We start from the raw sequence: 27,526 nt of genomic DNA on the forward strand, positions 1-27,526 counted from the left end.
AGTGGAGCTGGCTGAGGATTTGTTGCAGCCATCAGGCGAAGAAGCGCAGCTCTCGCCTCACATTGGCGTCTAGAGCGCAGAGAACACGTTCTCCTCCTTCCCGATTGAGCTAAATCGACTCAAAGCCACCTTTTCTTTGTGTTCCAAGCAGAACCACGAGGGCTCCGAGTGATGCTGCCGTCTTGTAAGGTTCATCCAAGCGGACGATGATGCTGATGATGCTGACGAAGCTCTCTGGGATGGACTGTAAAGTTTGTTTGGGGGTGATTTCACTCGCTTGAAATCATCCAGCTGGGGTTAAAGAGCCCGCTTGGAGTGTCAAGACAGAAAAATCCCGGATTGGAGCTTTGACCCAGAGCCGGCTTGGCGATGAACTTTGGACATCTGCTGTTTGGGTTGTTGGCCACATTCACCAGCACCATAACATCAGGTAAGACACAGATTACATGCTCATATTGTGTTACAAAAAAAAAAGCTTAAATACCACCAAATGAAAAAGCATTTTAATAGTTCTACCTGGAATTGTTCTAAAAATTTGCATATCGCTGTCAAATGACATTTTGAATATCTTAGAATTTACTCACATGACATGATTGGCATCTTCAATATGATTTGATGACTATAAACTCAGTGCAATAACTATGTCAATCACCTTTGTCTTAGATTTAAGGGACCACCTGCATATTATGGACCAGTAAAAAAAAAAAGTCCCAGTGGCCTTTAGCATAATTTAATTCTGACATTCAAAGACCTGAGCAAGATTATTACTACCTGTAGAAGACCAACATTTATCCCAAAGGACATTCGCCAATTGGTTGATGTATTGTGAAGGAATATTTGATGATGTCTTATTCTAGGAACTTATCGTCCAAGTGGGACAAATGAGCCAAAAAAAAGGACTTTATAGTATGTACATTAAGAGCTACAATGACTTGCCATCCGGGTGATAACCTCAAAGGACACACTGACCCTTTACTTTTACGACCAGGATCAACCACGAGAGTAGCAATAAAATCTGGTTCTCTATAGGGACGGTGGCCTTAGCTTGAAATGGCCCCCCATTCTCTCCACGCTCACCCCCACCCAACTGAAAATGCTTTTAAGCGCTTATTTTTTTATTACCGCTGCGAGCTGGATTACAAAAGCATTCCAACCATCGCTTTAATAGCAGATTATATTGACAGAGATTTAATCCAAACCCCAAATTAAATCTCAAGGAGAAAACAAAAAAAACAATTCCCGAATATAGATTGTTAGTTGATCATTTATATCCGACTGATGATCTGGATTCAATCCAATTTAAAAAAGAAATTAATCAAGCAGCACCACAGTTTTGTGATTAAAAATGATCAAATATATTATCATAATAAAGAAACATCAGTTATGTATATATGCATATATATGTACAGTACAGTAAAATAAGATTCACTGAATACGAAAATAAATAGATAAATAAATAAATAAATAAATAAATAAAATTGAAAAAATATATTTATTTTAAGAAATAAAATAAAACAAAAGCCTACACTTTGAAAACCCTTTTCCCTTTTGGGGTGCAAAAACTTTCACTGTAAACACAAAGTGAAGTTCCATGTTTGTTTATCAGATGACGTCAATTTGAATTAAAAATGCATCGAAAAGATTTTACTATGGCTACCGTCTTAACAAATTGTATCACTTTACCATCATGCTTAATTATGCTACTCTTCACATTGCCCCCTCTTGGCCATGACTAATCAGTAATATTGGCTTGGAAGTGCACATTTGCATTAAATTACCATCCACGATCATTTCACTGTTTGGTGGTCACTTACCTTTCATGTTTCCCTCTGGGATGATTTTACCACTTCCACATTCGAATCACGCTCCACATCTCTTTGCGATAGCTTTTTTAGACAAGTAGTGTAACTTCTCGCCAACTCAGGTGCTCTCTAACACCCACCATCTCCTCGTCTGCCCGCCTCCATTAATACTGTATGGAAAAGACTGAAGCTCATTTAAACTGCATATTTTCCCGATGCGTCTGACGGTGAAGCACTCGAGCGTTGAGTTGTTTTCGAGAGGTTTTCAAAAGAGGAGCAGGTGGAGCTCATTTGGTTATTGCATTGAGCGGACAAAATAATGGTGAAGGTACTGAAAGATGATAATGTGTGTTTTTCGGTAGGTGGCTGTGTGAAATTAGCTTTGAAAGTCAAAGGTACTTTATTCAGCGGGGCTTGACTCGCTTTTGACCTTGTTCCATCGGAAAAAAAAAAACAAAAAAACGTGGGTGATATTAAACCACGTGAAACCACCACTTGGCTGCAATTGTCTTTCATTGAAATGAACGTAAAAGCCGTTAATCCATTCCAGCTCCCGAAAAAATGACGACTAGGCTAAATCCGTCAAGTCTATCAGCCATTCAACGAGGCTGAACTTGACGTGAACACATTGCAAACATCACGACGACCTGTGACATCAGTATTGTCTGTCTACATGTGTTGCTGCACAGCTTGTATCAAAATCATCAATTGCTGAAAGTATGAAATAAAAGGTGCAATTTATTTGCCTGTCTATGGTGTTTCCCATTATTTGTTAGCATTAAGCTAGCCGGAAAATTGCAAACACCCCTCGTAAGGCATTTGTATAGTTTTAAATACAGCAAGTGTAATTGTCTTAGCTTTACAGTAGACTTTAACTGAGAATGGCATTAAACAGCTTGAAGCCTCTTCTTTATTCACTATACTAAACTGTAGCTTGTTGTGCAGTTGAATTTACTGCCACCATACCGTTTATATCTCTAAATTTTGTTCACAAAAATTAAAAAAAATACAGACGACAGCCCCTCCCACCTGTCTACATGTAGCATGCACTGTTTTGAGGTTACGAAATTCATTGATGCCTGCAGTTCATTCTTATGCGGGAGCACAAATCTCCGTTAATTCTCCGTTAGATCCTATTAAGATGTGAGCTCTCTTGGCGCGCGTGGTGCTGAATGATGGCAAACAAGTCTGGCCTCCTCTTTCTGCCCTTGCGCTTGCATGATGACAAATGTAGCTGTGGGCTCACAAAAACATCTATCTCCGTCTCCTCCACACACACACAAAAAAAAAGATGATTGCTTGATAAAGCCTCGGAAGAAGCTTCTTCTCATTGTTCGTCTCATCTGTTCTATACCTGAGTCACGCTGACGGAGGCTGATGGTGTCCCTGTTTCGGGTAGAGCCGATGATGACATCACCGCCAGATGATTTGAAGGGCCGTGAGGAGGCACACAATGGCTCAGACGGCTCGGAGTGTGGCCAGAAGAGAATCAAAGTCGACTTGGCTTTAAATTTGTTTGGTAAACACGTTATCACCCACCGGCAGAGGATATTTGAAATGCGACAGGACTGCGGCTGCCATTTTATTGGCCTTCAGAATCTGGAAATGAATTAAAAATGGATTCAATGAGTTGGAATTAAGCTGATTTTTACCTCGTTATGTGTGAAAAGTTGTGAGGAGTCAAAAGTCCAGGCAAAAAAAAAAAACACAGCATGTCCTCTTATTGGTTTAAGAAGTACTCTATTACTGCCACTAGGGGGCGCTTCAAATGGTGTGTTATTTTAAGTGTAGTGATGAGCTGGTATAACTACACATTGACATAATTGCACAATTTAATCAATGTATATTTGAACACAAATGGTGCAGCAACACTTCTAAACAGACAATAGTCACTTCAGTAAATCAATTAAATATTACACAGTCCAAAAAAAATGGTCTGGAGTGACCCAAAAAGCTCAGTCTCAAAACCCTGAAAGCTGAATTGACATATGGCTGAATGCCATAACGTTGACTTTTTGAAAATGTTTGTGTAGACTGCATGATTACAGATAAAAGGATTTCACACTGCTCACAGCACGGCACGACACTGCGACACTTCACACCGTCTCGAAAGTTTCGCATTCGTCACTCGTTACCATTCCGACGTCTCATCCTTTGTGACTTATAAAATCAACTTAACGTGTCATCAATTTCTCCCGTTAAATGTTTAATTATTGTACCGGAGTGCCATAACACTTTTAATCTCACACCTTGGCCTCAGACCCTTTTACGCGGACCATTAAAGGTGTCCTTTTCACGGCTCGTGTCGCTGGTCCGCCAAGGCGTCTCAAATGTCTCGTCAATGCGCTAACAGGTCACTTTGTGTGGTTTGTTACGACTATGCTAATGTTTTCCTCAAGCTAGCAAACGTTACAGGTGGTCCGAGCTTGAGGCGTTTTATGACTCGTCCCTCCCATTTTTTATTTTGCCCACCAACTTGGAGTGTTTGATGTGCCATCAACGCATCTAAAGACGCTCTGTCACTTTGCAATTAAGAGCTTGTCTGTCAGCATCGCTAATGGTTAGTGTCCCGCATCCTGTTCCCGCCTTGATGTGTTTGTACAGCGGGAGAAGATGAATAAATCCTCACAGCTTAGATACAATCAAGACGATTAGCGCACTCTAATCGTCCTCACGGTCGGTTCACGGTGAGTGAGAAGTCAACCACGCTGCTACTAAATCACTAAAGTGGTCTTTTTCAATAGAGGATGGCGATATGGCTGTGTGGGGAATATCAAATTAGAGAAGAAAATTGCTATAATTCTGCCAGAAAAAGCTCCCCGGGCTTCTTGCAGTGGATTGATGAAGCAAGCCAGCAGGCGTCTGTGAAGGACGCTAGCTCAAGGTTGCATGTTGACTGTATGCATTTTAGGGCCTTTCTTTTGCCAATATATCTTGTCCTTGAGGAAGCAGGAGAATGCAATGCATAAAAGAGCATTTCTTCCAGATTAGAACATACTGCAATATCTTTATTTACTTGTCATCAACATGTTTTGAATTTTTTTCAAAAACGTCAAAGTCAAAGTCTGCTTTATTGTCAATTTCTTCACATGCCAAGACACACAAAGAAATCGAAATTACGTTCCCATAATTTCATAATTTTGTTGTGGTGGTTTTGTCTTTGTTAACTGTAACAACCTTGATTAGCTGATGACCGGTCCCAGTCACTGGCGGAGATAGAGGGGGTGCCTCGGGGGCACTGCCTCCCCCCGAATTATACTTAAACCCCACAGGTGCCAGTTTTGCGATTTGTCCGGGAATTATTTTCTCACTTTTCCCCCATCACCTGAAGAACACATATCGTGATTGTTTATCGGCATTTCCTGAAGAATTTTTGGGCTTTGAAAAACCATTTTTTGTTTGTTTTTGGAACCCCCTGAGGTATCCTTGCAGTTCAGCTCTGACCCTAATGAGGCCCAGAGCTTCAGAAACATAGATGGATGATCTATATGTTAATTATTGCGGCTGTTTTTGCGGTAGTGTGCAATTATACAGTCATCCATTTCTTCATGCATTAGTATATGTGTTTGAAAACTAAACAAAATATGCAGACTAAAACACCTCAAAAAGGTGTCCATAATTTAAGCGCCGCATCTTCGTTTCCCTTCAAAAGAGGCTTTCAAGCAATCATTCTGTCAATGTTTAAACATTAGCGAACAAAATGTCGCTTTGGTACAAAGCAAAATGTGTCGGCGTGTTTGCTCAATGTGGCGTAGTCGCGTCCCTGATTGCAGGCTTGTCACCGGTAGAAGCTCGGCAGCCGCACAAAGTCAAGATGCCAGAGCGGTGTCACACCGGTGACACGCTGGCAAACGGTGTTGAGTACACACAGACGTCTGGCTGTCGTCTCCGGGCCGGCGTGTTTCAAATGGCTGCGTGCTAATGAGAAGCCGCCATCGCCGCGTGTCATTAATTTAGTCCATTTAAAGTAATTTGTCTGTGAATTAGTTCCCCAGTTCTCCCGACGGTCAATTGAGTTACGAGTTCGTGCGTAGGCAGCACAATTGGCAGGTTTCATGCTTCGGAAGGCGTTGCTAAAATAATGGATTGCTTTTCTCGCTTGTGCTTCTTCAATGTTGGATGGAGGTCATGAACGGCTTACAAGAGTTTGATTTGTTCCGTGACCGGATTCTTAGCTCGGAACACTTGTGTGGGTTGTTCTCAGGAAGCATGGTCCAGGAGTGTGACAAACAAGTCCTAAACTTTGTTCATGTTAAATGTTGTCTCCTCGATGTTTTGACATGGAGTAGCAAAGATTTTCAGCAAAAAAAAAAATGGTACACATAAATTGTCTGATTGATTTCTCATACAGTAGTGATATTAAATAATGACACAAATTTGATGCAAAATTTGTCTTCGCGGGCCACATCAAATAATGTGGCGGGCCGTATCTGGCCCCCGGGCCTTGAGTTTGACACCTGTGTCTTAGATGCAAACATTGAGCCATATTCTGTGTTTGCTATAACAAGTCAACTTCTCCCAGTGTTTTGTTTGTTTGTTTGTTTATTTGTTTGTTTTGTGATGCCATCTAGTTGCAGTGGCATACAAAGGAGAGTTTAGAGCGATATTTTCAAGCCTTCCAGATGGCTTCGTTCTTTTTTGAGGGCTTGTTTACCATCTCTGGGCATAAAAAATGTGCTTTGCAAACTGTGTCAATCCAGCGCGGCTAAGAGAAGAGGCCATCTTGAGCGTTAGCATGGGGGTCACGTATCTTTACAGTCGGTCGTATGTGTTTGCGGTGACCCAGCCAGAACGCCGGGGTTTCTTTTCTAATAGTGTTGGCATAAAACCTTTTCGAGCCGTGGGCGACCTTGAGGTGTGAGCGGCACGCTGGCGTTGCTACAAAACGCTGACTTCAGGTTGACCACAAGATGTCAATTTGCTTATCACTACAAAAAGGAGGATTTGCGCCCCTTTAACATCAGCATGTGTGTCATTAGGTTACTCTCAACTGCTCATCTGCAATCATAATGGATTTTTTTTAGTCCAGATTATGTGCTGGAAATAATGCTTGTAAAAGCAGTGCAGTGACCATTTCATTTTCTTTTCATTTTTAGTTGTGTTAATTCCACGAGGAGGAGACCATCTGTTCGTCAGAATCCACCTAAAAGCGGCGGCGTTGTGAATTATTCATGGCTAAGAGTAACACGTTGTTAGGGATGCCGGCTTGGCCTCTAAAAGCTTAGCGTAAATCTGCTGGCCCTTTTTCCCTCAGTGGTGAGGAAAAAGCTGGTAATGGATCCCTTGGGAGATGCAGAGATAGAGAAAGAGTTATCTTCATCACCATAGCTCACCTCTCATTCTCTCAATTTCTACTTTTTGGCCCAACAGTCTCCTTCAACCACAACAGGCTGACCACCGACATAATAAATGACAAATTAAATGCTTGGCTGCATCCTGAGTGCAGACCTTGTCCTCTGGGATTCTCAGGACACAGACTGAACGCTTTTGAAAAATCTCATTGCATTTTTTTCCTCCCTTCAATATTGCAGTTGTGAGATATAAATGATATATAATAATAGAAAATAAAATATATCAATTATATATCTAAAATCTTTCCATCTGTAAGGGTCACGGGTGCGGTTCGAAGACAGCGCCCCTCGGATCGTGGAGGACCCGTCCGACTTGATCGTCTCCAAAGGGGAGCCGGCCACCCTCAACTGCAAGGCGGAGGGCCGCCCCGGTCCCAGCGTGGAGTGGTACAAGGATGGCGAGCGGGTGGAGACGGACAAGGACGACCCTCGCTCGCACCGCATGCTCCTACCCAGCGGCTCGCTCTTCTTCTTGCGTATCGTCCACGGCCGACGCAGCAAACCTGACGAGGGCGTGTACACCTGCGTGGCGCGTAACTACCTGGGGGAGGCCGTCAGTCGCAATGCTTCGCTGGAAGTTGCAAGTAAGTTTTGGGGATATTAATTCTTTTTTTTTTTTTTATATATATATATTAAGCTAGCTAGGCCAAGCTAGCATTTGTGTTTGGCTGCTTATATACATTTTAATGGTATGTTTTACAACTTTTATTTATAAACTATATTATTCCCTCTGATAATAAAGCATACCAGCAAATCACACAAGTACAGAGGGGAAATTGATTGCTGCAAAATGTAAAATGGTTTAGACCGGGGGTGTCAAACTCATTTTTTTCACGGGCCGCATTGTACTCATAGCTTCTTTCGGAGGGCCATTACCCAAATAAATGTATGAGCACCTCATATTATATCCAGTAAAAGCTACAAAACAAACTGACAAATAACTCATTTTCAAATCATATGAGTGAAAACTGGTCAAATATTAAAAAAAAAAAAGATATTATTAAAAGTGAAGACAATTTGCAATTCTAGTAATAACACACGAATTTGATGCACAATTTGTCTTTGCGGGCCACATAAAATGATGTGGCGGGCCGTATCTGGCCCCCGTGCCTTGAGTTTGACACCTGTGGTTTAGACATAGCTGAGGCTCACATTCGTTTACTGTCGCACAGAAAGCGCAGCGCCTTTTATTCAGGTGCATCATGTTGGACCAAATCACATTGATTGTTGCTGAACCGTGGTGGACTTACTCTTTAATTGCATCATTGGAGATTTGACTGCGTGCGTATTGTCTTTGTTGTGCAGCTGAGGACGACAGCAGGGGAGCAGCGCAGATACACGACACGCTCGCTCCGCTATTTTTCTTTCCCGTCGACCCGGGACGTGCGCCATTGTCTTCTCTCCTCCTAATTGCGCCAGCGTGGCTCGGCCCCCGGCTGAACCGCCGCTCGCCTTGGCGCGGGGAAATGGATTAGTCGGGGCCTTGATTAGGGGAAGCTGCAGAAAAGATTAGCAGGGTCGAATCGTCCCGGTAGGGGAGACGCAAAACAGCAGTTGGAGTCTTATCTCGTGTTGTGGCTTCATGACAGGGGCGCTCTAGTTTGCACGGCTGGCCTCATCTGCATCTCACGCCCGCATTTAAAATCACAGATATGTTACACCGCTCCCAAAGATGCATTCCATCCAGAAAGTAGTCACAGAGAAGTCAAGCTTGGTGAATATTTTCCAAATTGTAGCGACATTCTGTCAGCAACATAACACGGAAGTATTGGCGCATTTCCCCTGGAGCATGATCTGTTTACTTTTAATCTGCTTTCCTTTCGCAAGCAGAAGGGCATATGCTAAGCCAGCATGGTAGTGGTCTTCTTAGACCCCCCACTCCACCTCCCCTATGAGGGCGATTGTGCTGGGCTAAAAAGTGACCCAATTACCTCTGGCAGGGTAGGCGAGGATAGGAGTGTGGGTGGGAGTGTTTTAATGAGAGACCGCTATTAAGATGGTGGTCTGGCACGAGGATTTGTGTTTGCGTGTGGCATGACAACAGGTGGTGGAGAGGAACTCGTGTACAAGTCCCAAGAACACTAACGAATAGCCATACATCTGTTCCACTTCACCGAGATCGACGTTTGCTAGCAGAGCGCAAAGTCAACTATCCTAATTTGATCACTGCCGGATTGTGTCTTTTTATATAACTCCACTTTCTGTAAAAGCAGGAAAGCATTGTTATTTTTAAAAACGTGGACATTTTATATGAAGTTTAGCCGTTGTGCTTTTTTCTTGTTCTTGACTGAGCCATAATGTACTGAGCTGCTTTCGGGTTCCTTTTGTGCTTAAAACAAACAAAATATGCCAAGACAAACAAAAAGTAGGAACATAGCAGCTCATCCAAAAACTAAAATAATAACAAAAACTCTCACTAGATTTTTTAGCAATTATTCCTAAAATGGCGGCGCACAAAATATCTTCCAGTCAGTGAGCACCTTGTCTTAAAGTGTTTTTGCGCTTGGATGCAAGCCAGTGTCATTATTCTCTTTAACTACAAACTTCCAAAGCCTTGAAAGAAAGAAAGAAAAACACAAAATAATGAGACAATGTCACAAGTGGCGCTTCCCTCCAAAGTGCCAACACACGGCATCGCCGATGCTAACGGCGGTCACATGGCGTGGGAGGATTAGAGTAAAGTAGGACAAATAAAAAAGAAAAGTTGCTTTAAAAGGCTCTGCATCCAGATGTTCCTCTTATTCCCGATGAGGGATTATGAAGGAATCAAACTTGTCGGGCGGAGCTGTTTTCTCCTGTGTTTGAAAAGCTTCATTCTAAACTGTTATAAACTCATGATTTTGGGAAAAAAAAATGTGTCTGAAATAAAGAGAGCGATTGAAATGTTTCAAATGAACAATATTTTCAGGTAAATGGCCTTACATAGATCAATAAGAGAATTGGAACCTTTAAGAAACCCTAATTTTTCAAAACCTGTGTCAGGTATTGGCAAATGAGGAACCAAAAAAAAGATGATGATGAAACAAAAAGACAAACAAAGCACTAATGGACATGGGAACTAAATAGACAGGAATTAAAAAATAGAAACAAAGTAACAAATAAACCGTAGTGGCTAAGAGAGCTGATTGGAAGACACAAAGGGGCGGAGCCAATAACAACAGGTACAAACAAGGAAAACAAAAAGTTCCAGGCCAATTGGATTCATTTTTGCTTTCTACCATGAGCAGAAGTCATCAAATCATCTTGTTAAGCAGGGCAGATATTATAATGATATTCCTACAAGGAGACTCCAATAATAATAACTAAATTTAAAAAAGTAAGCAGCAGTGTGTGCGGTGATAAAGTTCTCAGACTCAGCATGAGAGCCCCCCAGCAGGGAGCTCGGCCGTCCCGCGCTCGGGTGTAAAAAGCACCTGCGTTAGTTAATTGTCCTCTTGCTGAGAGACGGAGCACTTTACGGCTTTAAGGCGCACGACCAGACAATGGGAGCGAGGATTAAAAGGATCGTCGTCGGCCCTCCAGCCGATGACTTCATTAGTTCTGACTGGCCGCTGGAATCGGTCTACGTCCCTAACAGCCTTATTACCAAATGAAATGTTCACCCGAAATAAAAAGAACCCTTTACCTTTTAAACATACACATACACATAGTGGTACGTATTGCGCAATACTGTTTGCAAACTATTCGGCAGCATAGCAACAAGAAAGCAGCCATCATTGAAAAAACAAAACAAAGTCAGATGGTTTCACGAGTTCACAATACATCATACTAAATATTGCAGTTGACGATCCGAAGACTTCACTTCCCCACATTTTCCCGTTCGCAACATGACAGAGGAGCATCATGTTTCTTTCAGTGTGTCACTTATGTAAATAGCTTGTCGCCTGTTGACTAAACCTCCCCGCGGCAGTTTTTTTTTTTTTTTTCCACGCTCACAATCGATTAAAATAAAAAAAAGCCATCAAATGAAATTGTATGTCCTTTTTTTTTTTTACTCGTCTCCCTCTCACCAAATCTAAGAAGAAGGCGATGCTCGGCAGGGGATATCAACATCAATCTAGCGAGAGCCGGCTCCCTGCCTGGAATGATGATGCAACGCTTATTTAGCTGTTTTGTCTTTTATTGAAGTGCACAGGAAGCGCCTCGGGGAAATTGAGTTGGGAGGATTTGTCTCTCTGCGATTCGGAAGGGTCAGGGCCTCGGCATATCGCCCCCCCCCTTGAGGAGAATCGCTTGTCCCACTCGGTGCTATCATGGCGGAGAAGTTAGAGGGGGGGGGGCGAGTGACTGGCTTTGTCACGGCGAAAGTTGCAAGTAGGAGCGGGAAGGATCTCATTAGCGGTACTTTAAGGGGAACAACGGAACCACCATTAGTCATCTTTAGACAAGTGCTTAAGATGGCCGCCTCGGAAAAGTTTTACTTTCTGCAACTTTCTCCTCTTTTAAGTACCGTCTGTCTATCGGGCCCCCTCAGGCAAGTTGCCTGCCCTCTTATTTAGTGCCCGCTTCCAAGATTTTTCATCCGTGGCTTTGGATTGATAGCAGCATCAGAGAGCGTTTGTGTACGGAGCAAATGTCACGCGGGTTGATTTGGAAAGGGACGGTTGTGTTTTGTGTGTTCAGAGCAGAGCTCGTTACAGGAGCCAAAATGGACGCCCTTGTAGTTTCACATTGGAGCATTGAAGAGCGAGGTGATGGCAACCGCTATTGTGTTGTTGTTTTTTGCACGTTAGGTGAATGAATATAAATGTACGCAGCGACATCCCTAATGAAGCCTCATTTCTGCAAAAGGTCACTCTACCCGCGTCTAAAATCATCCGAGGTGCGTCGGTAGAAGTCTCACAAAGCGGTCGGAATATTCATCATCGTTTCCCCGAGACGCTTGATGATAACGTTCCATTTTTACAACCTCGCTATCATTTAATTTCAAATGAGCTTTGCCCAAGCCCGGCGGGGTTGAAGATTGATGTTATACGGCCCGGCCCGGCCCGGCCGTCGTCATCGTCTGAGCTGGCAGGCAAGCGTGCAGATCATTGATGGAGCTCAAAATTGCTTCCAACTCATTGAAATTGAAATTTGGTTAAATGTCATTATTAAGTTGGTTTTAATACATATATCTTAATAAATTATATATCTTTAAAGTATTTAAAAAATAAATATTTTTAAAATATTTATAAATTAATATTTTTAAAATATTTCATTTTAAAAATATTTTTAAAATAATGCAAAAAAACAATCTGCCACCCAAGTATGCTGCGGTCCATTATATATCTGCACCTTTAAGCAGATCTGCACCAAAAATGTTTTTCACCTGACTGGATGATGCTAATGAGCTCCTTTTCACCCGCACGTTGAAGTATTTTTCAAAGGGAGCTACTTTGAGGTACTTTAGACTGCCTGATAAAAGTTCTCCAAGATCTGCTGAGCGAGATTACAATGATGGATTCCGCCATGGAGGAGACGGCTCGGCTTGACACCCGAGCTTTGCTCTGTCACTCACGGCGGGAAATTAAAAGATATCAAGACTTTGCAAAGTCAAACTTCTCCTGCAAACACAGGTGTAGTGACATCGAAGGCGACAGTATATTCGCGAGTTCTTTGAAAGGATAACGCAAAGCTTCTGCAAATACACAAAACCCGCCCCTCCCCTCCCTATGAATTATGAATTTGCAATGTTATTTGTTTACTCAGTGTAGGACGGGGAGATGTGCATAATTCATCAGCTCCGCCAGAATGGACAACAGAGAAAAACGCTACAGGAGAAAGTCACGCAAATCAAGACTAAACAATTCCAACAAATGTTTTGCCAGCAATATGGCCGCCTGCTTCTCACCTATGTAATTAGTTCTGGTGGGTTTTTTTTCTCCGCAGTACTCCGAGATGATTTCCGTCAAGCGCCGAGCGACGTGGTGGTGGCCGCCGGCGAGCCCGCCGTCTTGGAGTGCGTCCCCCCGCGCGGTCACCCCGAACCGTTGGTGTCCTGGAAGCGCAACAACGTCAGGGTCAACGCCAAAGACGAACGCATCTCGGTGAGTAGCGGCCAAATTCTAATTTTATTTGTCGTAAAATATCACATTATTATATATATCACGTGATTATCCAATAATTAAATTTTTTAACTGAAAATTCTAAAATGATTTGAACTGAAAATTCAAAAAATATTCAAATTCAAATGAACAAATGAAATTAAAATTTGACCATGACTTATTTGTATTTTTAATATAAGACTTAGTTGTGATGCTATTCTTTTTAGGTGCGCGGGGGCAAGTTGATGATCTCGCACACCAGGAAAGGCGACGCGGGCATGTACGTGTGCGTGGGCACCAACATGGTGGGCGAGCGCGACAGCGACCCCGCTGAGCTGGTGGTGTACGAGCGCCCCGTGCTGGTGCGCAGACCCGTCAACCAGGTGGTCATGGAGGACGACACCGTCGACTTCCTGTGCGAGGTCCACGGCGATCCACCTCCCACTGTGCGATGGCGGCGAGAGGACAGGGAACTCCCTCGAGGGAGGTAAGAAGTGTGAACAAAATATTTTTTTAGCGCCAACTACTGCCAAAAGGACTTATTTGTAGTATCGGTGCCTGGTATCAGCAGCCTCCTTGAGTACTCAATACCTCAAAATAAGAGTGCCAACTATTGGCAAAGAAGACTTACTTTTTTTAACCTTAAGTATCGGTATCTGGTATCGACGGCCGCCTTGTGTACTCGATACCTTAGAATAAGCGTGCCAACTGTTGCCAAAGAGAAGCTTAGTCTGTCTTTTTTTCTTTCTTTTTTTTAACCTTAGGTATTGGTTACTGGTATCGGCAGCTTCTTTGAGTACTCAACACCTTAAAATAAGACCGGCATCGGTCTGATACGGATGCCTAGTATCGGAACTGTGACCTTGAATGTGTACTGTATGAGGTTAATATTAGTGTATGAATATGAGCGTGTGGATCAGTGGTCTGACCTAACTCAATAAAGACGGGACCATAAAAGGATCCATTAGTCGGCAGAATTATCCTGTGACTGATTTCCTTTCCCTTTTTCTTCCAACTCAATATACCATGTACTTAGCTAAGCCTATTAAATAATTCTGCATTTGCTCACTCGCTAATGTAATTAATATTTGAAATTAATCGCTAATGATTAGTGGAATGACTTTCCATACTTTGCAAAAAGAGCTTCTGTTTGATCTTATTACGCACATAATACCGACTCGGCTTCTTAACGCGAAATTATTTTCCAGATGATGGCATAACTTCCCACCGGGCTCTCTTCGTTTGTTAGGTTCGAGATCCGCAATGGCAACAGCCTGCGTTTATTCCGCGTGAAGGAGCAGGACGAGGGCACGTACACCTGCATGTCGGAGAACAGCGTGGGCAAGACGGAGGCCTCGGCCATGCTGCAGGTGCACGGTGAGCCGATGAACAGGAACAAGACATGCATTTTGTATGCCGGCTGAACATGCTCAAGCATGCATGGAAGCTAGCAAAAAAAAAAAAAAACTTTACCCACTTTTTTCCCAAATCTTTAATCCGCTCATTTTTTCATGTTGTCAGTGCGGCACTAATACTCTCTTCATGTCCACATCACATTAAAAAAAAAAAAAAAGTGGTCATTTCCTGTCCGGTGCTTGTTTTGGCCCGAGTTAGCATTCGCCACATCTGTCGGGATTATGCTAAACTGTCGGGATTAGGCCATTTGACAGATGTTTTGCTGGACGTGCGCTTGAACTCGCTGCCGCCGAGCAGCCCCCGCATTCATAAGACATGACTCCTCTTCCGTTTCTCCTTCCTGGTTTTCCTCGCCCTGATTCCTGCGTCTAGATTCAAACGTTTTCCTCCACTTACGCTTTTATCAGTCTAAATGAAATCCAATCCCGGCAAATTGTCGTTCACTTCCATTCGCTGTGTGTGTGTGTTTTTTTTTTTTCATTTTCCACACGCTATCGGCGCTTTTGTGATGTCGCTGCGTGTTTCATCCATCTCATTAATTTTCCATCTCTCTCCATCTTGTTTCAAACCCTATCATCATTCCAGCTGGCCGGCTACATAACTTCCACTCATCCCCTCCGTGCCGCCCCCCACCCTTGTCGTTTCGTATTCTTATTTTCCTGTTTGACAGACAGCGCGTCTTCCTTGGCTTTGAGGAGCACAAATAAAAAACTTCAGATAAGCGCAAGTCCAAATTACTACATCACAGACTCATAAATCCGTTCATGTCTCTGTCGGGCCTTCTATTGCTCAAACTAATTCTCACTCGGCATTTCTGAGCACCAATTAGTGCAATTACTTACTAACAGAGAGGAGCAAAGTTTGACCCCAAACTGCTCTGATAGGCTAACACGTTCACTACCATCGACGGCTATAGACGTCAAATTTCCATTTTAACTGGGCTGACAGTGTAAAGCATTTTTGCTTTGACTTATACGGCGACTTTTTAGCATCTTATTATTTCAATGTGTGACTTCTATAAATCTGTTCAGATGTTAAAATTCTGCACGAGAAACCTGTGGGAAGATGAAAACACAGACAGGTGTTTTCTAGCAAAACAGCAGAAGCATGAGATGTCATGAATGTGATTCATGCAGCCCACGTTGCGCACCGAATAAACAAATTTTATGTTGGCATTTTTCCCAAAATTGTCCTTTTCTAGTTAGCTGTTATAATGCGTTTTTTTTTTTTTTCATCAGCCAATACCAATTAGGTCATTTTTTCACTGCCAGCACTACAAGTCCCAGAATGCACCAAAAAAAACACATTGACTCAAGATTTGCTGACATCACAAATGTTCGAGACACATTTTTTGGATAATTTCAAAGTGTTGCTCTTTTAGAACACGATCTGATGCCGGAAAATGTGCCGACTTGCAAACATAAGGGCGGACTAAAAGCCACGAGGTTTAATGGCCTATCTATCTTTGATGAGTTGCACAATCACGTGTTTTCGAAGCAATGATGACAGCGAGGAAAAAGACGTGCTTAACAAGTTTCCTCTTCTTCCCCTCTCCTGCTGTAGTGCCACCTCAGATCGCTTCCAAGCCACGGGACCAGATCGCCTCCCAGGGGAGGAGCGTCACCTTCCAGTGCGGCACCACGGGTAACCCCCCGCCTGCCATCTTTTGGCAGAAAGAGGGCAGCCAGGTGAGCAATTTGAAGAGTCACTTTTGTGACATCTTCTTGGAAGACTTAAAACGGAAGGAGCTGCTCTAGTGTAGAGCGGATGGGAGGAGAGGTGGAGGAGGAAGTACAGCAGGTGTGTGAAGAGCCTCTGCGGGCGGTACTTGAAGACAAACGGTGTCCTCCTTCCACGTGGGGGCTATAAATAAACAGCAAGAAGTTGCTTCAAATTTTTTTTTAACTGGTCTGTTTTTTTAGGGGGGGGGGGGGTCCATCTCTTTATGGGGATTATGTGCCTTCCACTCACGTCTAAGCCTCTTACAGAAATAATATGCATGCTTGTGCAAACACATCTATGCTATTTCCCACTCTGAAAAATAGAAGAAGAGTGTGAAACATCTGTTCGAGGCCCTCATGTGGATAACATAAAAAAAGCCCTTGTTATCCTTTTTTTTATGACAGCAATCTTTCCCCTACAGACTCGTCAGTTTTCCCAAAAGTGTTGTAAACGTAACTACATCAGCTCATGAACGCTTTCATCTGCCGAGACTACTTGAACTCGGTTGCCAGCCAAAACCAAAGGATAAAAAAAGTCTCATATCTTTTTGACAACTCAACTCTTTAACTCTGTTGCTAACCAAAACAGCAGTACCGACCATATTTCCTCAAATAGAAGCCATCCTTGAAATAGAAACCATTCTAAAAAAAGACATAACTATAATTATCTCGGGCCCTAGGCACTATTGTCTACCGAGACTAGTTGAGCTCTGTTGCTAGCCAAAACAGCAGCACTGATCTATTTCTCTAAGACACGCCTCCCTTTTCCCCACTTAAGAATGGTGGTAAATGTAATTATCTCAATCACCTCAATCTTCGTGTGTGTTTGCAATTCCCATCGCCACCTAGAGTACCGGAGTGGAACAGCATCATCAACGTAATGATTTTGTTACTGCATGCTGTCATGTTGCTGTGTTTCCAGATGTTGCTGTTCCCTGGCCAACCGCCATCCCAGTCAGGCCGTTACTCCGTGTCCATGAAAGGCGAGCTGACCGTTACCGACGTCCACCCGGAGGACTCTGGCTTCTACATCTGCCAAGCCATCAGTGTGGCGGGTAGCGTGCTGAGTAAGGCCCTGCTGGAGGTGGAGGGAGGTATGATTCATCACTTGCACTTCAACCATGTTGACCTTTCACCTCATAATACATTAATTATCCTGACAATCCAAACCAAAATTTTATACATAGATGTAAATAAATGTCTCCATGCTAGGACCTTCAGTCCAGATCCCGCCAATCATTCGCCAAGGCCCAGCCAATCACACGCTGTCCCTGGGTGCCACGGCCCGTCTGCACTGCCGAGTCATCGGGGGACCCTCGGTCAGGATTTCTTGGGAGAAGGACGGAGATAGAATTGAGGGGAACGACGATCACGTGACTTTAGCGGAGAACGGCACGTTGGAAATAAGAGACATAGAGGTGAGCCAGTGAGAGTAGCGTCAATATTAAAGGTGGCTTTATATAAAAATAGCCAGGTCAAATTATGACAATTTGAAAGTCTCCAAATAAGGTCAACGAGTCTATCTGACCTTCATCGTCTTTTTAGCTTTTCACTCCGATCCACTTTGATGCCAACTGCCAATTTATTCCACAATGATGAGCGCCTTTCAAAGAGCGACGTCTCCGAGGTGCCACCTATCTCTCTCTCTCTCTCTCTCTCTCCGTTGCAATTACGTGCTCAGGCGGTGTATAATTGTAATCTTAATGAAGGCCCCTGTTTGCAAATGCTAATGCGCTGCGCTTTGATGAAGGAGTGGGAGCGCCGTCGGGGGCCGTAACCCCACCTGGACTTTGGCAAGGCGGCATCCTTTATCCTTAATTGATTGGAGATAGCCTATTAATCATCTAACTGGCCTCTAATTAAAAGGCCTGCTTATTGTCTGCTCTTGCAAACTTAACATTAAGCTTGGCTCCAGTGCACCATTGAGAGGGTGAGGAAGAGGAGGAAGAGGAGGAAGAGGAGGGGGGTTGGTTGATCTGCCTTGGCAATACGCTCAATGGAACAGAAGAGATGCATTAGTGTAACATCGAGGGGGTGTTGAGGGAATACAAAAAAAAATGGAGATGACGCGTCAGAGACTAAAAATATTTAGCCCGCCCGCACACTGACATCGCGCCATCAATATTTCATTGGTGAGCTGAAGTCATCTGAAGATGTTCACCTGCTTGCATGCCGCCAAGGTCAACACTGCGGAGCATGATCTCATTAGGTCTCTGGATCTTCGCAGCGGTGCGGGGCGGGGCGGGGAGTAACGAGGGCTCAGACTGACTGCTACAGATTGAGCCGAGTTACTTTCCATCTTATTCTCAGAATCGACTCGATATTTTTAAGACAAATTCCTCCACACAACTCAAAATTGATTTGTGCCCGACAGGAAGCCGACTCTGGTATGTACACGTGTGTGGCGTCCAGTCCCATGGGGGAGTCCAGTTGGAGCGGGATGTTGACCGTCAGAGGTATTTTGTGTTATGCTTTTCCGCACATCATCTCCAAAACCTCTCAGCGTCCCTTTCCTCAGCAGAAGGCCCTGTCTTGTCCCCGTCCCGGATTTCCGAGTTCATCCAATTGCCGGGACCCCCGCAGAAGCCCGTGGTGACCGACGTGACCAGGAACAGTGTCACCCTCACTTGGCAGTCTAACCCACATGAGGGCGGGGCCGCCGTCACCTCCTACGTCCTCGAGGCCTTCAGGTACGTGCGGTCTCAGTCTGTCACTTTATTAGGTACCCCTGCGCCATCTTCGGATTGTCGCCCGCAGCCAGTCGGTGGGCAGCACCTGGCAGACGGTGGCCGACCACGTGCGGCACGAGCGGCACACCGTCGTCGGGCTCATGCCCAACACCGTGTACCTCTTCATCGTCAGAGCTCTCAACTCGTACGGCCTGAGCGACCCCAGCCCCATCTCGGAGCCCGTCAGGACGCAGGGTGAGATGATTTACTTCCTGGATGCCAATCACCGTTTTTGCTAAATCTCTGCGGTTGAGTCTTTATAAAAGTGTGTGTTCCAGACGGAAGCACTTCAGAAACGGGCGTGGACCACAGACAGGTCCAGAGGGAACTCGGCGAGGTGTCGGTTTACCTCTCAAAGCCCGTCGTTCTGTCTCCCACCAGCGCCAAGATTTCTTGGACCGTGAGTGTCGAAGACACGCTTATCATCGCACAAGCTTCTCCATAATCGGATCACTGAATTTCCGCTCCCTTGCGCCAACTCTCCGCAGGTGGCTCGTCATTCCCGCAACGTTCAGGGGTACCGCGTGTTTTACCGTACCATCGGCAGCTCGTGGCTGGTTCAGGACGTGGAGGCCACGCCGGAGCACAGCACAGTCTTAGAGAATTTACTCGGCAACGCTGAATACGAGGTGAAGATTAGGCCGTACTTCAACGAGCTGCAGGGACACGACAGCCTCATGGTGTTGCTACGCACCCCGGAAGAAGGTAAATGACACCACGTAAAATTCGACACCCAACTCCGCGTGAGCAAGCACTAAACAACAGAGGCGAGGAAAAACTGCCACTAAGGGAGAAACTTCAAGCGGAACGGAGAATGTCTACGCTTGCTAATAACGCTGAATAATTATAGCCGTGCCATTTGTTTATCACTCCGCAGTGTTGAGCGCAGCACCGCAGGCGGTGTCGGTGGTGCAGCTCACCAACAGCTCCAGTATCAGCGTGTCCTGGGAACCGCCGCCTCATAGTGTGGATTGCGGCATCATTCGGGAATACAAGGTAAGGTCGTTTCAACATCAAGCAACAATAAGAGCTAAAAGTAGAACCTTGGATTACCAACTTGACTGACTTAGATCCCTGCATTCCAATGCAAAGAGTGTTTTTAAAGTAAAATGACTTGATTCGATTCGATTCAAAGGGATTACGATTATGATTCGATTCATCTCAGTTTGAGCGTATTGTTGTCGCTTTATATATTGTGAAAAAACTTGTCAGGACTGCAAATGTTCCTTTAAAGATATATATCCCCTAAAAAAGACGATTTGATTCGATGCATTCGCATCTTTCAAATCAAAATGTTAGCGCTAGCTTAGTGCACCCTTTGACTAATACACATTTTCCTTGATTAGACCTCCTTAAATTACAAAGTACCACTGCTCCATAACAATTTTGAATCAGCTCGTACATTTACATGTGTTAGCATTAGCATCAACGCTAATGTAGCTGTTATCCAATGGTCAGATGACTTATTAGCATTTAGCATGTACAATGACTGGACTGGCTTCGGAGCTTGTTATTGTCACAGTTTCGTTTGCTGCCCGCTACATGTTATATAACCAACTTCACTAACTTGGTCAGCTTGTTGACATTTGTAGCCCTTGTCTGTTTGCATTTATCACAGTGATGCTGTTAGGGAAAGAAGCGCACGTATTTCTTACTGCAGCCATAATTCCTGCACTCCAGTCACTGGCGGCAATGCAATGCAACTGGAACAAAGTGCTTTTTTTTTTTTTTTTTTTTAAATCCGCCTTCTTTCTGTAGTTTATACACTCGCATTATGAAATTAGTGATTATTCAGAGCCTCTTATCTGCTGCCTAGTACGTGCCGTTGTCATCGCGTTCTCAAGCTTCGCCGTGCCTGTCATCTCCTCTCAGCGCACTGATAAAACGGCAGCGTTCTGATTATCTATTCTCTCCCAGTGTGAGCGCCATGCTCATGACTCAGACCTCAGGCCTCATTTCGGAGAAGAAAAAAGAAAAAAATCATGGAAACAGAGCAGACTTGTTGTGATTCTGCCTGTTGTGTATTAATGAGAAGAAATGCGATCGTAATCTGCCTCAGGCAAGGATCACTTTTAATCCCCTTAAACCACTCGCCATGTTTGCTCGAACACTGCGAGTCTTGAAAGTGGACTCAAACTATTTTCTTCTCTATTTTTTTTTTTTGCCACGAGATTTTTCTCATGGGCTTTTTTTCAAACACCCTGTGTGAGCTCGTTCTCGTGTTGCGTTCAGGTGTGGTGCGTGAGCAGCATCTTGGATGAGGAGAAGCAAATCAACCGAACGGTGGACGGAGCAGTCGTGTCCATCCTGCTCAACGGTTTGCTGCCTGACGTGCGCTACGACGTCAGCGTGGCTGCCGTTACCAGCCTTGGAATCGGCGCTCCCAGCTCGCCTGTCCACTTTGTCCTCAGTGAGTCCTACGTCGGCCTCAACTAATCAACTATTGACAAATTATAAAAGGGTGGTGTGTGCCCCTACGGCCCCCCCTCTAGCTCCGCCAGTGTCTGCAGGACTTTTAACCGTGTGCTCGTTCCTCAGCTCCCCCGGCGGGCTATGCCTCCACGCCGGTGAGGACGGACAGCGACGTGAGCATCTCGGAGCAGATCACCGTGGTGGTGCGGCAGCCGGCTTTCATCGCCGGGCTAGGCATGGCCGCCTGGCTGGCTCTGATGGGCCTCAGCGGCTGGTTCTACTGTCGCCACCGCCGCAGGAAGCAGCTGGGCCACTACACTACGTCCTTCGCGTACACGCCGGCAGGTGAGCGACGAAGGGCGGACGGCAAAGACTGCATTTTACAATACAAAGGTTTCATGGGGGTTTTTTTCTTTCAATTTTGCCACCATGACGCATCTATTTGTTCCCGCTTGAAAGAAAAGAAGTCGTCACTTGAACCATTGCAGTGTAAATCCAGTCAAAGTGAACTTGGGTTGAACCTCTGAAATGTGACACTTTTCATTTTCAGATAGGCGGCGTTGTTCAAATTCGAAAGGATTACTGTGACTTCGACTGGCACTTCTGATAGACTGAGAAAAAAAGACGTTTTGACACGTTTTCTTGCAAACAACTCATGGAAAAGTTCTTATTAGACCTCATGGGACATGCTCAAAGCTTACTGTCATTGTCAGCTGATTTAAGTGAATTTGTTTCTATGAGGCAACAAGAAACAATTGCGGAGAAACTTGTGACAACTTTAATTTCAACTCGGTTGCAACTCAAGACCTGATTTAGAAATATTTCCTACCCAAACATACTTTTATGCATCATGCAACTGCCATTATAATTAATTCCTTATGTAGAAAGCCCAAATTTGTATGGTAAAAAAAATCATTAAATGGCCAAATTTAAAAAAATTAAACCTTCAAAATATTTTTATAATATAAAAATTAAATATAAATTTATTATTTTTACTTTTTTTCCCCAATTTCATAGTCTAAAAATTTATGCATGATACATTTTTGCTTCCTTTAGTTGGCTTTGCTCACGGTGAAGGATCCGGACTCATGAATGGAGGGTAAATATTATGCTTTAACATTTAATTCTGAAGATTGTTTATAAGGTCATCCTCTGAAACAACCCAAATAAACACGATGAGTATTATGTTTACTGCTTTTAATTCATTTATTCTAGGCCGGGTATGTTGGGCTCGAACATGAGCAACTTCCCATGGCTGGCCGACTCGTGGCCCGCTCCCAACCTGATCCACAACAGCAAAGATTCCATCACGTGCTGCTCCAGCAAACTAGATTCTGAGAAATATTACAACGGTAAGAAAGCAGGGGATCAAATATGGGCACTGGCGGAACTAGAGGGGGGGCCTGTGGGGGCAACGCCCACCCCAGAGGAAAGAATTTTTACATTTTGATGCAACATTCCACCTTTGTGCGTAGCCGTCAGTATGGCTAACTACCAGTCGGTGAAGCACAACACGGCGTCTACCGACAGCCCCATCTACAGCACCATCAACGCGGCAAACGAGGAGGACCTGCTGAGCTACTACGACACCTACTCCAGCGCCTCCTACAAACAGGGGCCCGACCCGTATAGCAGCAGCCCGGCGCTGTCCAACAGTGGCCTGGTGGCTCTGGAGCAGGACCCGGACCAGTGGACCATCCAGTCTGGACACTCCACCACCGAATACGCCAAGCTGCACTACTCCAAGAAGAGCAACGGTGATTAGATGGCTTAATTTGTCATCTTCTGCTGCCAGGGCATGAGGAGGACTCACAAGGTTGCGGAATGTATTGCTTAGACATCTGCCGTCATGGCAACCGGCAGGACACTGTACCAAGGGACAGCTTAGAGGCGTAACAATAATGTGTCCTTGCATCTTTGAATTCCATGCACGTCACTCACAATAAGCTTCATTCTTGCAACTAATTACTCAACTCGGTTCCATCTCTACAGCACTTCAAGGACGACCACAACTGAAACGCTAGACAAGAATTGAAGACTAACATAACAGCCTTTAGAAATAAGTCCAGAATAACAAAGTTAGAAAACAAGCTGGTTTTAACATTCCCGACTGGCGATAGTGAGAAGTTCATATACTAAAATGTGTTTTAGGATCAGGACATTTTTAGAGGTCCACCAAGCAGGAAAAGACATCGTAATGAGAAGAGTGTCCTTCATGCTCTGTCTGACGAGTGTTCACTCAAGCATGTTGTCGCAATTGTATTCTTGATAGAGAAACTGGTCAAGCAGAGATCCACCGGGTCGGTGTGCACGCCGGCGCCTCTCACTTGGGTGGACGTGTTATCGCTTCCTCTTCCCGCCAACAAGGAAGGACGCCACCTAGAGGTGGACGACGAGGACCGGCGCAGGTAAGATGGCCTTCAGGACTAAATAATTGTGTGTGGCAGAAGAAGGGCAGGGCCGCTCTCCCCATGGCGTGTCTAACTGATGGAATTAACCGCAATGTGACAACATGAATTAACTCGTGTTTTGTACTGACATGCCTGCGTTTAATTGAGCCTGTTGGCATTGAACGCGTTAGTCATAAAATTGCTCCTGGTACTACAAAATAAAAGAAACTGGAAGGCAATGTTTGGAGACTGCCATGTTGGAGATATTTAGTGAGTATCACTCTTGGTAAAAAAAATGTAAATAAAAAAATTGCTGTCAAGCGCACATTTCTGTGATACAGCAGGAATTTCCTGGGGCTGAATTTGCCTTAGTTTATTTATTTTGCATAGAGATTATATTTGTCCTTTATTTCCTCACCAAATGAATTATTTAGTTATTAGAATATATATTTTTTATTATAATTAAAATGTAAATTAATTATTCAACAATGTATGAATTTGCAGATTATTTTTTTATTTGTTCACCCTGTGATTTAAAAAAAAAGTACAAGGTAATTCAGTAATTACAGATTGTAGTTTATTTCATTGCGCCATGTTTTTTTCTCAAATATTCAGGGCTCCTCGAGTCCTATTATTTTAAAGTAACAGTACTCTTCCGTTTTTTGTAGTTCTGGGGAGGAAGACGAGGACTGGTGTCCCCCGTTGCCCGCCAGAACTTACCTGATGGACGAAGCTTCCTCCGCCCTCCACTCGGCCACGTCCTCCCCTCAGCGGGATGCGTTGAACTCCGCCGACAACACCCGACCGCAGCATGTGGACCTGCTGGCCCGTCAGCACTCCCACTTCTCCCAGTCCAACCCGGATCTGTTCACAAAGAATGGCGAGACGCCCCACAGCGCCACCCGCTGGGCGGAAACCTTGAGGGGCGACTGCCTCTACAAAGGTCAGTTGCAATTAGGCCGCTGCATTTTTTTTTTTCCAATCTCTATGATCCTGGAGGCTGATATTTGCACTCTCGTCAGGACAATCTCCCGTAGCAGGCGGCGATTTGAGCCCCATGACGCACAGATGCAGAACCAAGAAGAAATCCCCCAAGGATGGAACGCTCAGACGGGAGCCACACAGCCAAGCAGGTATGACGCATTATCTTCAATTTGCCCCAGTTAGTGTCTACTCACGTTTTTTTAGCTGTTCTCTGCCAGATTTCCCTTTTCAGAATGAAACCATGCAATATCAGAAAGAGGCATTATCAAATCAAGCAGAGGAGATTAAAAGGTCTTAAGAGCATCCATTTAAAAACGTATACAATAGATACGTTTGTCACGGATCGGAATGGAGCAGGGCGATCAAATGCTATTGAGGGAAAAGGGAATTAGAGTGAAGGGAAACAGACGGCGGACAAACTAACATAACGACCTAACAAAAGCAACAACAGGACTGACCGACAAAGACAAGAAGACATCAACGATCGGACAGGAAGTGACACGCAGACAGGACAGGACTTAAATACATGACAGGTAACAAGAGGCAGGTGACTGGGATTACATTGATTGTGAGGTAACACAGGAGGGGAGGGGCCACGTAACCATGGTAACATAGTAACGCATAATAAAGCCACCGGGGACGAGTCGTGACAACGTTGCCTCAAGTGGCTGATACGTATTTAGTGTTTAGCATTAAATCACAACAAAGGCCATCTGTGGCCATCGGGAAAGCCATCTGCCTCCTTCCGTGCTAATACGAGTTCTAACTAAGCAGGGTGTTTACTTGGCCACAGAGCTGCCCCCTCCTCCGGTTCCTCCGCCCACTGAGAAGTCCCTGCAGCCTCCCGCCGACGTTGGGACCCTAGCAAACGACGACCATGTTCACCCCCACCGGAGAGCGGCCGCAAAATGGTCATCAGAGGGTAGGCGGCTGTAACAATGACAACGCACAACAGCTGGGTGACATCATGTGATGGTCATGAAATCTACATAACAGGATTGGGGGGGGGGCATGACAGTGGTTAGGGTTTAACCTATATCCTGTATAAAATAAAATAAAATCATTTGCTTCTCATCTACAGATGAGAATGTAATCCAGTACGGGTCGTCGGAGCATTTTGGGTCACTAGGTGGCGTCTTTACCCGCTCTCCAGCTTCTGCACACATGAAGAAGCAGGTACTTGTCGATTTCGATTGCAAACTCGCTAACCAAAGCTTCCAGTACATCCAGACTTTTCTTTCCTTCCAGAACCTCATGTGAGCTTCTCCAATTCCGTCTTTGTGAACCATTCATCAATCAAAGTGTTAAAAAAAAAAAGGACTTCACATCCAAGTTGTCTATAAAATGTCAAGATTCAATCTATGGGACCCTTTCACGATTCCTACAGTGTTTTTTGTCAGCCTGAATTATTCAAATAAAAAGAAGTGTACATATTAGCTTGTGCTAATCGATAGCCACCATTAAACTGTGCACATCCGCAATATCGTGATGGGAGAGAGAGTGCGTGTGTGTGTGTGTGCGTGTGTGTATGGGTGAGTGTGTGTGCGCTTGTGTGTGTGTTTGTGTGTTTATTGCATTGCCATTGACTGTGTGCCAAAGTCAAGAGGCCACAACAGTGTACTGTCTGCTTGCATTTGTAATCCTCTGCTGCTATTTACACACATACACGCACGCACACACACTTGTGCTTTGTGTCGGTGCACTGTATTAAAGCAACACTATCAAACTATATGCAACAGCGGCCACTAGTGTCCTAAATGGAAATTACACCATAGGCATATGGATATGAAATAATTAATAATTAAAAGTATTAGAAAAATAAAAAATATTTAGGAATATATTTCAACTTTCAGGCAAGTCATATTAAACTATTTTCTTTATGGAAGTTAAATAATATAATATATAAATAAATATAATATATTGTGTAATGAAAGAGTTACTTCACATTTCATTGCAAATAAATACATCGAACGAATAAAGTTAATTATATACACAAATGAATATAAACAATAATAATCCCTAAAATTATCATAGTTTTTTAATGTTGCTTTAAGAATTACACAATAAAAAGATATTCGATTTGTTGTCTTTTATATTTGATCTTATTAAAATGTTTCCCCTACTTTGTGTAAATACCTTTTCTTCCATTTTTTTTTTTTAAACAGAAGATTTGGGGGCTTTGGGCGGGAGAGACAAGTATTTTTGCTCAAGGAGATGTCACAGCAACCATGACATGGTGTAGATTTTTGAATGTATCTGAGAAAATGATGTGAATATAGTGTTTGAATCATATGTGTGGGTGCATGTGTGTGTGCCGTGTGAATATTGTACTGTACTGTGACACCATTCATTCTTTTTAATAAATCATTTTTTTAAAATTTGGAAGGTTGAGTTCCATGTCTGTAAAACCACTTTGAAACCTTCACCCTAAATCCAAAACTTTTGAAACACTCCTGAACCGCCACACCAAAGTTAATAAATCATAAGTAAATAAGCAATAGCAAATGTTGCTGCATTTAAAAGTCAAAGTAACGCAAAATAAGTTCGTTTGACAGGACAGCATTTGTCCTAAGACTTTTTTGTGACATTTTCAAAGGAAAGTGCTCAGTCATCACTTTTCATCAGTGAGGTGCGCTTTAACAGTTTTGTGTTTTCAGCAGATTCCCTCCAACAACAAAACGCATCGCATGGCGCC

At 44.0% G+C, this 27,526-nt stretch overlaps 1 protein-coding gene across 5 annotated transcripts; it reads left to right on the forward strand.

Annotated features, from left to right (window-relative positions):
- zgc:77784 (uncharacterized protein LOC402947 homolog) lies at positions 1-27,212 on the forward strand. Of its 5 annotated transcripts, XM_037267938.1 has the most exons (25): positions 4-430; positions 7,411-7,737; positions 13,025-13,182; positions 13,407-13,666; positions 14,429-14,556; positions 16,159-16,283; positions 17,239-17,410; positions 17,529-17,734; positions 18,691-18,772; positions 18,838-19,006; positions 19,074-19,240; positions 19,324-19,445; positions 19,534-19,750; positions 19,923-20,041; positions 21,278-21,455; positions 21,584-21,802; positions 22,514-22,556; positions 22,673-22,809; positions 22,933-23,214; positions 23,730-23,865; positions 24,516-24,790; positions 24,870-24,980; positions 25,625-25,753; positions 25,913-26,007; positions 26,080-27,212. In XM_037267938.1, the coding sequence occupies exons 1-25, from the start codon at positions 370-372 to the stop codon at positions 26,089-26,091; spliced, it is 3,930 nt and encodes a 1,309-aa protein (XP_037123833.1). In that variant the 5' UTR covers positions 4-369; the 3' UTR covers positions 26,092-27,212. The 5 variants fall into 5 exon arrangements, 2 of the variants coding, with proteins under 2 accessions (XP_037123832.1, XP_037123833.1); XR_005099903.1 differs by lacking the exon at positions 26,080-27,212 and having other exon boundaries at positions 3-430; positions 18,835-19,006; positions 22,933-23,211; positions 23,711-23,865; XR_005099905.1 differs by lacking the exon at positions 26,080-27,212 and having other exon boundaries at positions 3-430; positions 18,835-19,006; positions 22,933-23,211; positions 23,711-23,865; positions 24,888-24,980.
- Positions 27,213-27,526: the final 314 nt, after the last annotated feature.

Source organism: Syngnathus acus, chromosome 13, assembly GCF_901709675.1.
Source record: "Syngnathus acus chromosome 13, fSynAcu1.2, whole genome shotgun sequence".
NCBI lineage: Eukaryota > Metazoa > Chordata > Actinopteri > Syngnathiformes > Syngnathidae > Syngnathus > Syngnathus acus.

Excerpts from the sequence above, each read along its gene's own strand:
- zgc:77784 (XM_037267938.1), top strand. The coding sequence starts at position 370 with ATGAACTTTGGACATCTGCTGTTTGGGTTGTTGGCCACATTCACCAGC. Across the intron at positions 431-7,410 it reads CACCAGCACCATAACATCAG|GGTCACGGGTGCGGTTCGAA; the intron begins GTAAGACACAGA and ends TCCATCTGTAAG. Across the intron at positions 20,042-21,277 it reads GCATCATTCGGGAATACAAG|GTGTGGTGCGTGAGCAGCAT; the intron begins GTAAGGTCGTTT and ends TGTTGCGTTCAG.